Source organism: Equus asinus, chromosome 13, assembly GCF_041296235.1.
Source record: "Equus asinus isolate D_3611 breed Donkey chromosome 13, EquAss-T2T_v2, whole genome shotgun sequence".
Taxonomy (NCBI): domain Eukaryota; kingdom Metazoa; phylum Chordata; class Mammalia; order Perissodactyla; family Equidae; genus Equus; species Equus asinus.
In genome coordinates, this window is record NC_091802.1 from 50,433,307 (window position 1) to 50,446,012 (window position 12,706).

The window sequence follows — 12,706 nt, forward strand, 5'->3', positions numbered from 1 at the left end:
AAAATAGAGAGTTCTCTAGAATTTTACCTGTGCTAGAATATTAAGTCATGCTGAAGGGAAAGGCCTGATCCTTCCTTGAAAACATTTGTACCTGAGAATCAACTAAATCTAACAAAAGCTGTGCAAAATCCTAGACACTTGCTCAACACAAATTAGATCAATTCCAGTCATCCACATCAGCAGCTTGACAGAGTAAGAATCATGTCATTTTCTGGACTTTGCTTATTTCAGTGTTTTACTGATTTTTTTTATGACAATGCCAAGCATACAATAAAAGTTACAAAACATATGAAGAAGCAGAAAAATGTAATTCATATGGGAGAAGAAAAAATCAGTCGCTGATATGGGTCATCAGCGCACATTTGGACCATGTTAGAATTAACAAACTTGGGTTTAAAAATAACTATGATAAATATGTTATAAGATGTTATGGGAAAGATGGATAATATGAGTGAGCATATGGAGAATTTCAACAGAGAAACTGAAATTATAAAAAAGAAGAAATGGTAATGTTAGAATGGAAAAATACAATATCAGAAATGAGGAGTTTATTTCTTGGGCTTAAAACAGACTGAACACAAAAGAAGAAGGTATCTGTGACCATGAAGACAGGTAAATAGATGTTACCCAATTTCTAACACAAAGATAAATAAAGGATGAACAACCTAAATAGAGTATCTGAGATCTGTGAGTCAATATAAAATGTCTAACAAACGTATAACTGGAGTACCAGAAAGAGAGACGAAAGGGAATGAGATGAAGGGAGAAATATAGAGAAAAAAAATTCCAAAATTGACATAAAATATTAACCCACAGATCCAAAAATTTGAAGAATCCCAAGTAATACAAAAAAACACAAACTCATGAAGCTACAAATTCCTATAAATCAGGGAAAAACAAAAGTCTGAAAAATAGATAAAAACAGACACATTACATAAAGGAGAATAGTGATATGGATAATGGCTAACTGCATATCAAAATAAATAGAGTCTAGAAAAAAAATGGAATGATATTGCATACTGAAAGGCCAGCAGACACACATCTGTCAACTTAGAATTCTACATTCTTTACAGAACTCTATATCAAACAAAAGTATCTTCCAATTATTAAAGAAAAATACAAAATAAAGACATTTTCACACAGTTCAAACCTGAAATAATTTGTCTCTGGCAATCATGGATTACAAAAAATGCCAAAGGATGTCCTTTAGGATAAAGGTGGACTATACCAGATAAAAGGTGAGATCTGAAAGAAAGAGTTAAAAGTCCCAGAAATGGATATAAATGGGTAAATATAATAGAACATTAAAATCTGTCTCTCTGTTTCTCTCTCTGTCTCATACATATATTTGAAGCACACATAATTATAAAGTATAAAAAGATGTATAACATATGTGGAAGTCAAATACATGAAAACAAACTCATAGAAAAGAAAAGACACAAATAGAAGTGCATTTATTTGAAGGTGTTTACATTTTGTGTGAAATAGTATAATAATGTTGGAGTATAGACTATTAAGTAAGGATTCCTATTGAAATTTATATGGTGACTATGAAAAAATAATAGAAAAAGTACAGCTAAAAAGGCAATATGGAAAGAAAATGGTTTGCTAATAATGAACAAGAGATGGCAGGAAGAAACAAGGGAGCAAAGAACAGATAGAACCACAATGGCAGATTTAAACATAATTACAACAATAACCACATTAAAATTAAAATTAAAACCACACTAAACACATCATTTATAAGAAACATTGTAAAAATGTATTAAAAAGTAAAATTCAGCTATATGCTGTTTACAAGAAATGCATTTTCATTTAAAGGAGCAAGCAGAATTGAAAATTTTTTTAAAGCGGCAAACACGAATCACATTAAAGTTAAAGCAGCTGTGTTAATTACCAGACAGATTGGGTTTCAGGATAACTGCCATTACCACGGTGTAAAAGGGGCCTTTCATAAGGCAATTCGTCAAGAAGACCTGCTAATCCTAAATGTGTGTGTGCTTAATAACAGAGATTCATAGTATATGGAGTAAAAACTCACCTAACTGAAAGGAGAAAATGATAAATCACCACCCATCTAGCATTATAGTTGGAAACGTTAATATCCCTCACTTGTGATTGACAGAAAAATGTAGGCCAAAAAAAAATCAGTTAGGCCATAGAATATATGAACAACACTATCATCCAATTTAACCAAATTGACATTTATACAACTCTCCACATGACAACTGAAGTTCTGTAAATACATACTGTTTATGTATATAGTTCTATAAACACACACATACATATATGCATTTATATGTAAGAACATATATACATATAAATGTTTTCAAATGGACAAGAAATATTTACCAAAACAGAGCAAATGCTGGTTCAACAAGTCCCAATAAATTTAAAGGATCTTAAATTATAGGTTATGTCTCATGACTACACTAAAAATTTTAATGTCAAAAACAATAATATCTAGGAAATCCACAATGTTTGTACATTGAACAACACATTTGTAAATCACCAAGTATGACGATAATGTCTCATCAAATAGGGCATATCATTAAAGATATAAAAACGGGTTAAAATAACCAAATAGAAAATTTGCAGTTGAAAAGTACAATAACAAAAAAAATGCACTGAAAAGTAAAAGCTCAACAGATTTCAACTGGTGGAAGAAAGAATCAGTGAACATGACAAAAGATAAATTGGAACTATTAAGTCTAAGAAACAGAAAGAAAAAAGAACAAAGAAAAATGAAGTCTCAGAGAAATGTGAGACACTATCAAGCATGCTAACACACTCCCACATACATGAGAGTTTCAGGAGAGCATAGAGAGAAAGAGTGAAAAAGTATTGAAGAAATAATGGCTAAAATCTTCCCAAATTTGATGGAAAACACTAAATTACCCATATAACAAGCTCAACAATCTCCAAGTAGGATGCATGTAAGATCAACACCTAAAGACGTCATCGTCAAACTGTCAAAAGCCAAAGACAAAAAGAGAATCTTGAAAGCAGCAAGAGAAAAACAACTCATCATACACAGGAGATCCTCAATAAGATCTAAAGCTGACTTCTCATTAGAAATCACGGAAGCCTGCAGGCAGTGAGAGGACATAGTCAAAGTCTTGAAGAGAGATTTAAAATAAATGTTTTGTCTGAAATTGCTCTTGGAAAACAAGTTAAGACGAGGGGCAGTGAGTCTTGAATGGAAGAAAATGGGCCATCTTAATAAAAAGGCAATATTGGCAGTAGAGGTAACAAATGCGACAGGGATGCATTTCATCTTTATATACGCTTATCTAAGAATGGCCTTAATCATGGAACCCCACGTTTTCTAATCACATCTTTGGAACAGTGTCTTATTGAAATATATACTGCACTAGGCGTTATGAATACTTTTCCATGATAATTTTCAAGCATTTTTTTACCTGATTCATCTATAGTTGATTTTCCTTCTAGTTTCAGGAACACCTCATTTAAGGTTGTCATGGAAACACCGTAATTCTCAATTCCCAGGCCAAGACAACTATCAAGATGTTGACAAAGTTCTAGAGAACAGTACATAGTAGCAAGTCAAACCACAAAAATCACAAGTGAATTGAGGATAACTTTTTGACTAAAAAGCACAAATATATGAAATTATGCTTGTGATATGTCAGACATTTTTAAAGATAACATTTCATAATAAATAGTCTTATTCTTCAGATTTTATGCACTTTTTAAATTTTATATCGTCACAGCCCAAACATTAACTTCTTTGGATCAAATATTAATTTATATTTCTATTAAAATGTCATTTTAGTTTTTTCTGGCATGTTTTTAAAATTTAATTAAGGTAGAACTTCAGATTTTTTTACCTCTAAGCCTAATTAATTGAAGATTTTTTTCCAGAGAACAGATACAAATGGGAGCCAGTTTTGCTTTAACCAACAAAAAGGAGAGACCTAACTTTTTGAAAATTAGACTGTTCAAAACGTTTGTTAGTTCACAAAATATCTGTCAAAGGAAGGACATAGGCTATAAATCATGTTTTTACTTATGCTTTTGACTATGGAAGAAGAAATTCACAAGATCTCATAGACAGAGAATGAGGAATGGACTCAGAGAATTTTCCTGGAATAGTAGTGAATTTTGATATCAACTCCATCTGGCAACTCCGTATCCATTAATTCTTTAATTCATTCATCAAAAACACTTTTACATCAGTCATTGTTCTTTTTTTTTTTAAAGTTTGGCACCTAAGCTAACAACTATTGCCAATCTTCTTTTTTTTTCTTTTCTTCTTCTTCTTCCCAAAGCCCCCCAATACATAGTTGTATATTGTAGTTGTAGGTCCTTTTCGTTGTGCTATGTGGGACACCACCTCAGCAGGCCTGATGAGTGATGCCATGTCCTCGCCCAGGATCTGAACTGGTAAAACCCTGGGCCACCAAAGTGGATCATGCGAACTTAACCACTTGGCCACAAGGCTGGGGCCCATTGTTCTTAAAACAATGAACAATGTCCCTGCCTGCAAGCATTTGAATGATAATGGTTAATTAAATGAAGCTTAAATAAAAATTTAATTTAAAATCTTAGTATAATTATAGAAGTCCTGAGGTTTCAACCTGGAGCTTCTCCCTGGGCAAAAGGGTAGATTAAAAGCTTTCTGTCTTGACTGGAGCACTGCATACAGAAAAGGAGAAAAGAAGTAAGATTCAAACCACCAATGAATATTGTGTCATTCTTCATTTTACCTAAATTTTACAAACCTCCTCTAAATTATAACTACTATTAAAACACATTAATTAGAGTTCAGTTAACACTTTGCCTGAGGACTCTAAGGAATACTTGTGTTGTCACCATAAAGTGTATATTTGAATGATTCTCGGGGATAATTTATCTTTGCAAAGTTGTTTGGACTGCTCATTGTGGACCCTCATTATGCCCCACTGCCCGGGAGCAGCTTCTCTGAATGAAAAATATACTTAGCAAACTTTTTTAATTGAATTTTTTATTTTGAGATAATTTTAGATTCATATGCAGTTGTAAAAGATAACACAGAGAGATCTGTACACTTTCCTCAGTTTTCCCCAATGGCAATATCTTAAAAAGCCAGAGTGCAGTATCACAACCAGGGTAGTGACATTAACACAGCCAAGACATAGAACATTTCCATGCTGTCCATTTGTAGTCACATCCATGTCTCTCCTGACCCCATCTTCTCCTAACCCATGGCAACTATTAACTTGTTCTCCATTTCTATAATTTTCTTATGTCAAGAATGTTATATAAATTGAATCATCCACTATGTAACCTTCTGGGATTGGCTTTTTCCACTCAGCATATTTCTCTAAATATCCATCCAGGTTATTACATATACCAGTCAGTAGCTTATTTCTTTTTATTGTTGAGTAGTATTGCATGTCATGGATGTACTATAATTTATTTACCCATCCACTTGTTAAGAGGCATCTGGGTGGTCTCAGATTTTGTCTATTCCCGATAAAGCTGTTGTACACATTCATCTATGGGTTTTTGTGTTAACATGTTTTCATACCTCTAGGATAAATGCCCAAGAGTGCAATTACTCAGTTGTATGGTAGTTAAGAAACTGCAAACTCTTTTCCAAAGTGGCTGTGCCATTTTACACTCTCACCAGCAGTGTTTGAGTGATTCATTTTCTTTACATCCTGGTCAACATTTGATATTATCTGTCTGTTTCAAAAAAAATGTTTAGCCATTCTAATAAGTATGCAGTGATATCTCATAGTGGTTTTAATTTGCATTTCCCTAATGATGCATAACGTTGACCATCTTTTCATGTGCTTGTTTGTCATCTGTATATCTTCTTCAGTAAAATGTCTCTTCATATCTTTCACTCATTTCACTGTTGGACTTTTTGTTTTTTTACAGTTGAGTTTTCAGAGTTCTTTACATATTCTGGATATCAGTCATTTGTGAGATACATAGTTTGCAGATACTTTCTGCCAGTCCGTCACTTGTCTTTTCTTCCTCTTAACAGGATCTTTCACAAGGCAAAAGGTTTTAATTTTGATGAAGTACAATTTTCAATTTTTTCCTATTGTGGATTGTGATTTTAGTGTTAAGTCTAAGAGCTCATCTAGTCATAGATCCTGAAGATTTTCTCCTATTTATTTTCAAAAATTTTTATGGTTTTACATTTTATATTTAAGTCCACAAATTATATTGAGTTAATTTCTGTACAAGGCACAAGACTTAGGTGAAGCTTCATTTTTATGCCTGAATCTACCCGCTCCATAACCATTTGTTGAAAAGGCTCTCTTTCCTCCACTGAATTGTTTTTCCACTTTTGTCAAAAATCAGTTAGGCATATTTGTGTGGGTCTATTTCTGGATTCTTTATTCCGTTCTACCTGTGTGTCTATCACTCTGTCAATAGCACACACTCTTGATTATTAGAGGTTGTATAATGTTATAGCTCACTCCTAAGGTTCACCACAGAGTGACCTGACAAAAACTACAGCTGCCTGCTTCTCCCTGGGGAGCCAAAGAGTTGACAGAATCCCCCAGGAGACCCCAGGCTGATAGGTGGGGGTCTTCTCCTGTACAAAGCCAGTTTGTGAAGCCTGGGAGAGGTGCTGGCTCTACCTAATGCACAGACATCAACACACAGAGTCGAGGAAAATGAAAAAATCATCAAAGATGTTTTGAACAAAAGAACATAACGAATCTCCAAAAACTGACCCTAATGAAATGCAGCTATATGATTAACCTGATGGAGAATTCAAAATAGCTGTCATAAAGTAAAACTTTCATGTATTGGCCTGAAAAGCCTGAAAGTTATCACAAAAGGCTTGTCAAGAGAAGAAACAGCCATATCTTGGGGCTGTTTGACATAATGGTTAAGCCAGAGGTTTTCACTTACTTGTGTTCATGCACAGTTGTGAACGCTAGAATATTCTCCTACATACTACAAAGGGAATGAAGGACCAAAAAAGCTTCCTAAAATGTCCAGGCATTAGAATATAGTATTTCTCACTATAGATAAAATAACCAGTTACTGTACTATTCTTTGCATCACATTTCAAATACCTGAACACATTATAAGCTCTCAATAAATGTTGCTCTCAATAATTGTCATTATTTTTGAATATTTTTTATGTATTTTGTTTCATGGTGTTCATGTACCTTACCTGGAAATTTATTTGTTCTTTCTAAGGGCAATGTATAAACAAGCTTTCCTTCACTTTCTGCTGATAATTTGGCATCAGGGATGTGCTGTTTAACAAGTGATGTTATATTTTCCTGAATGCAGATTTCATTCAATTGCAAGCTGGTTAAAAAAAGAAGATGCATGTTATTTGACATAGTCTCCAATAGCATGAAGAACACGCTAGTCTCTATGGGACAAAGAAAAATCAATTAAAATCTAATGCATGAAATTGGCCATCTAAACATCAAATAGGGGGAAAAAATCAGATCATATAAATGTGACAGAAGAAGAGAAAGAATGAACTCATCTGAATTAGTGGTCAGTTTACCCAGAGATGATGCCCAGAGAAGGTCAATATTAACTCAGGCCTTTAGGGGGAGAATAGCTACAGAGTAGAGATACCAGGGGCACAACACTGCAAGGATCAGGACTCTACAAGATTGAAAATGTTGAAGATTTTTCAAAGGCGGTTTAAGTTGGCTAAATAGGATTGTTGTATTGGGCAAAACAGCAGACTTTTGATACGCATAGGCACAAAACAGTTTCAGTTACTCAATTTGGTCATTCAATGCAAATTTATTAACTTCTTAGTATGTAACAAAAATTACCCTAAGTGCTGAGGGTACAATGGTGAATAAAACAGCATTGTCCTGCTCTCATGGAGTTGACTGTCTAATGGGGAAAACAGGAAGAAAACAAGTAAACAGATAGATAAATAAAATAATTACCAATAGTAGTAAGTGCTATGAAGGAAACGGGGTTAAAGATAGAAATTAATTACGGATGAATGTGGGTTTGGGTTGGTGGGATCACTAATTTTTGCTTTCATTGTAGTGCTAACTCCAGAACTTTAATTAAGAACCAAGTATCATTGAGAAAATCAGCCATGTAGAAAATCATCAACATAGGAAAACAAAAAAATCTATTAATCATGGTTAAAAAGTATGCAGTAGATAAAATATCAGTAGTGATTTGGCTCCAAAACTTGGTTTTGCCACTTGAAATGTGTTATTTAACCTATCTGAACAGTTTCTTCATTAGTAAAGTGGAATAATGATTCCTAACATTTAGGGTTGCTCTAAGAACTGAATAATAGTGATGCTAGCACTTAGCAAGTCTTTAAAAAATGGTTATTTTATTTGACCAAATGCTTACGTCAAAATTATCCTATTTACTTGTAAGATATTATGGACAAACGAGAATATATGCCATCTTCAGAAGCAGTAAAAATCACTGAGGGAACGAAGCAAAAAAAATATCAGAATTGTTCCCCATGATGATGCTGTCCCCTGAAATAAAAACAATTGAAGAAATATTTCTTGGCCACTTCTAAGACCTTGTTCTGAGTGCCTGAGAGGTCTGCATGAGCAGTACATGTGTCCTTCCCTGAGGAGGTTATAGCCTGGAAGTGGAGATCAGCAAAGTCTTTCTGTAAATGGCTAGATAGTAAATATTTTAGGCTTTGCAGACCAGCAGATGTCTGTTGCAACTATTCGACACTGCCGCTGCAACGTGGAAGTAGCCATAGCCAATATGTAAACAAATGGGAATGGCTGTGTTCCAATCAAACTTTATTTACAAAAACAGGAAGTGGGCTGGATTTGGTGCACAGGCCATAGTTTGCTGACCCTGATTTAGAAGAAGAAAGAAAGAAATTACACAAATTACTGTCTAGGAGCCCATGAAGAGACTCATGAATTGGGCAGGGATCCTGACCAGCATTTTTTATTTTGAGAACATGTTATGTTGCCATGTAGGGCCTTATCATTTATTTTTCTGTAAACTTTACTTGCAACTGGTAATTATTATTCCCACTTTATAAGTGATAAAACTGAGTTTCAGAGAGTTTAATTAATTTCCCAGAAGAGATTCAAACAAAGTGCCTTAGGAAATCAAAATATTGGGACAATACACAGAGCTGGAAGATTAATAAAATCTTCATGAGGTAGGCTTCAAATAACTCTTTAGGACTTGAACAAGTGGAAATGGGTTCAAGAAAACTGCCAGCCTCAGGAAATAAACTCAAACAATGGGAAATGTAGGTCATGATATGGCATGCGCAAGGAACAATGGATATTTCATTTTAACGGAGGGTTTTGAATTGGGTAAAGGCAAATGGTATGGGGGTCATGATAGGGTGGGCCACACCAGCATTACTTGGCTACGGAGTTTGGACTCTGGAAGGTAAAATGGAACCTTGAAGTTTTTTTGTTTGCTATGTGTTATTGTTCTCATAGTATAGATAGTATAAATCAAAGTAGAGAGTATAAATCAGAGCTGTAGTTTAGAAGTGAGTCACGTATAAATTAAAAAGTAATTTAAAACACGGATTTGGATACCTGACTTTGAAGTTAAAAATATCCCAGTTCAATTCCTAACTCGACCACTTATGAATCTAGGGAGCCTGTAATTTCATCTACAGAGTAAAAGTAACAACAGTTCCTATCTCAAAAAATGGAAGATCTAAAGAAAATAATGTTAAGTACCTGAATCTCTCAATAAATAACAGCAAAAATATGCTACTATTCAAAATAATGATAAAAATAAAATGAAGAGGATGGAAATGAGAGGAAGAACAAGAAAGAAGAGGAGCAATTAGGAGAAGTAGAAGCAAGGACTCTACTTAAGGAATTACATTAACACCCTGGGTGAGAGACGATGAAGGTGTGAAATATGATGTGTCAGTTGAGAAAGCTCTCTTAATACATAGCTCCCTTAACAAACAATGTGTTGTGGGTATATTTTCTATCACATTTAAAAAAATGTTTCTGTTAAGCTGTCATATGTTTTCAGTCTCTAATATGTACCAATTAATATCTTTGCTTAATATATACCAACTCCATATATATATATATATATGCATACATGTGTGTATATATATTATGGATATAAATGGATGCATGTCTCCATATAGACGTATACACATACACAATATGTTTATAGGTACATACAAACATCTGTGTATAATAATAAGGGGTTGTCTTGCGTGTTGTAATGTGTTGCTTCAAGCATCACGCCTTATTTGAGCCCAGTTCCCATTTTCCCAGCCTTCTCGAGTGGCTGTACCTTAAGTGGTATCCAATCCCCCATTTCTTCTTTAGAAACAGAGAAGAGCCTGCACACTTCAGTTTCCCTCTGGAGAGAAACACTTTCCTATCTGAAAAGGAAGAAGCAAAGAAGAAAGTTTGTTAAGATGTTGCCCATTTTTCTCAAGAAAAAGGTAATTATCTAGATGATCCAGCTCTAGTTCAGGAGCTTCTACATTTTCAAATACAGGGCTAATAAAGACTCATTGAGGGCCGGCCCTATGGCTGAGTGGTTAAGTTCATGCACTCTGCTTCTGCGGCCTAAGGTTTCGCCGGTTTGGACCCCGGGCAACTACCTAGCAAGGCTCATGAAGCCATGCTGAGGTGACATCCCACATAGCAAAACTAGAAGGACCTACAACTAGAATATACAACTATGTACTGGGGGGTTTTGGGGAAAAGAAGGAAGAGAAAAAAGATTGGCGACAGATGTTAGGTCAGGGTCAGTCTTTAAAAAAAGGTCATCGAAACAGACATATTTTAATCTTATTTATATACTTTAAGCTATTACTTTGCCATCCAACCAGTCAGGGAGGATGTGGATATATCTTCTAATATGGAGAATCATCATACTATACATTTTAATGTATCAAACATCAAAATTATTTGAATATTTCAAGTTGATTGACCTCAATTTTGAGTAAAAGAATTAATGTTTTAGAATACAGACTTTTAGTAGAATACAGAATGAGTTTCTGGGCAGACTATGCCCCTGTGTAATCAAATGACACAAATTGTAGGAGATGCGTGGAAATGGTTGGGAGTAAGACTCTCCGGACTCAGTTCATATCGTTACGAGTGTTCAGATTGCCAGATACATCTAGATGATCAGATGACAAAATGCAGCTGCTCAGAATCCCAATCCATATTTCTCAAATCTCACAAAGTCCTCATGATGATACTGAAAGGAAGCCAGCAATTACCAGCCAAGATGTCAGCCTCATCCATGAACTGGGTACTGAAGAGGATCACACGGTCCGTTTTCCGCTCCTTCAGGAGGTTCCAAACTTGGTGCCTTGAAAAGGGATCCAATCCAGCAGTTGGTTCATCCAATAGGAAAATCTACAGAGGAGGGATGTATACAAAGGGGGTTTCCAGTAAGGTGCAGTTCTTCCAGAAAGCAAAGAAAGCTTATTATTTATAGTTAAAAGGGTACTGTGGTTAGGATTTTGTTCTTATATTTAATGTTCTGTGGTAAACATTTTATCACAGAGATCCTTTGCAAATAAAAGGTTTGAACTACCCCCAAAAGTTTCATTTTTAAAAATTTGAATTCATCTGTAAATTTAGTTGGACTTACCTGAGGATCTCCTAAAATGGCAATCCCAAAGGTTAGTTTTCTTTTCTGTCCACCACTTAAGTTTTGAGCAAGGATGTTCTGAATATTTTGCATTTCCAATTCCAGCAAAACTCTTTGTATCTAATCAGACGACAACATTTATGTCACAAACCAAGATTTCTCTCTTCTTTTATTTTTAAATTTGAAAATACGGGGTTATAAAGTGTAATGGTTAAAAGCCTGGATACTGAGTCAGACTGCCTGCATTTGAATACCACTCCACCTTAACTAGCTGCATAATCTTGGTCAAGTTACTTTCTCTCTTGAACCTCAGTTTCCATATGTGTAAAGTGGGCATAATGATGGTACTCACCTCATAGGGTTGTCATGAGGAATAAGTGAATTATTATATTTAAACTTAAGGATAATCTTCAGCACATTGTAAGTGATATGTCAATGTTAGATATTATGTAAATTAGTTTTTTTGTCCAACATTTATGCAAACATTTTCACAAAAATAATTTAATGAAAGCATAAAAACTCAGTGTAAATAGAGTTATCAATCTCATTTTGACCAATATGATAGTTCTAACACACTTACATACCTCTTTATTCAGTTCACGTGGCTGAATCCCCTTTATTTTAGCAAACAGCCTGAGATTTTCTCTCACGGTGAGGAAATCAAATTGCACGTTGGATTGTGGACAAACTCCAGTGAGCTTGCTAATATTTTCTAGGTCAGCCATTTCTGAATGTCTATTATTATAGATGGTGACTGAACCTATAACAAAGATTAAGAGTTAACATCAGGATAATGCTTAAATTAGGATCTTTCTAAAAGAGAAACCACTATATGTTTATTAATTACATTTTAGATATACGATTTTATCTTCAAGGCTTATTCAGTTCAGGTATTATGAGTTTCCATTTTAGTTGTGCGGTATATTTAAAAAAAAGTCCCGTCTACAACTTTCCCACTGAGATGTAGTCTATTTATCCACCCCTCACATTTAGGCTCGGCTATTTAACAAACAGAATCTGAGCAAATGTGATACAGGCAGAGGCTATGAAGTGCCTCCACACTGAGATTTGCCCTCTCTGCTTCTGGCATCACGGAGATTACTGGGTGAAGAGTCCCAGACTAGCCTCCCAGAAGATGAAAATCCATATC

At 34.7% G+C, this 12,706-nt stretch overlaps 1 protein-coding gene across 7 annotated transcripts in view; it reads right to left on the reverse strand.

Moving 5' to 3' along the window:
- The window catches only part of ABCA8 (ATP binding cassette subfamily A member 8), a 67,045-nt gene that overhangs the window by 27,564 nt on the left and 26,775 nt on the right, over positions 1 to 12,706 (reverse strand). For all 7 annotated transcript variants that reach the window (XR_011493914.1, XR_011493912.1, XR_011493911.1 and 4 more), the window contains exons 13-18: positions 12,141 to 12,316; positions 11,557 to 11,676; positions 11,180 to 11,318; positions 10,237 to 10,327; positions 7,151 to 7,290; positions 3,423 to 3,542 (exon numbers count right to left, since the gene is read on the reverse strand). Coding sequence is in view for 3 of the 7 variants with exons in the window: in XM_070483502.1 (XP_070339603.1) it covers positions 3,423 to 3,542; positions 7,151 to 7,290; positions 10,237 to 10,327; positions 11,180 to 11,318; positions 11,557 to 11,676; positions 12,141 to 12,316 (786 nt within the window). In the remaining 4 variants the exon portion in view is untranslated. The remainder of the gene's footprint in view (positions 1 to 3,422; positions 3,543 to 7,150; positions 7,291 to 10,236; positions 10,328 to 11,179; positions 11,319 to 11,556; positions 11,677 to 12,140; positions 12,317 to 12,706) is intronic.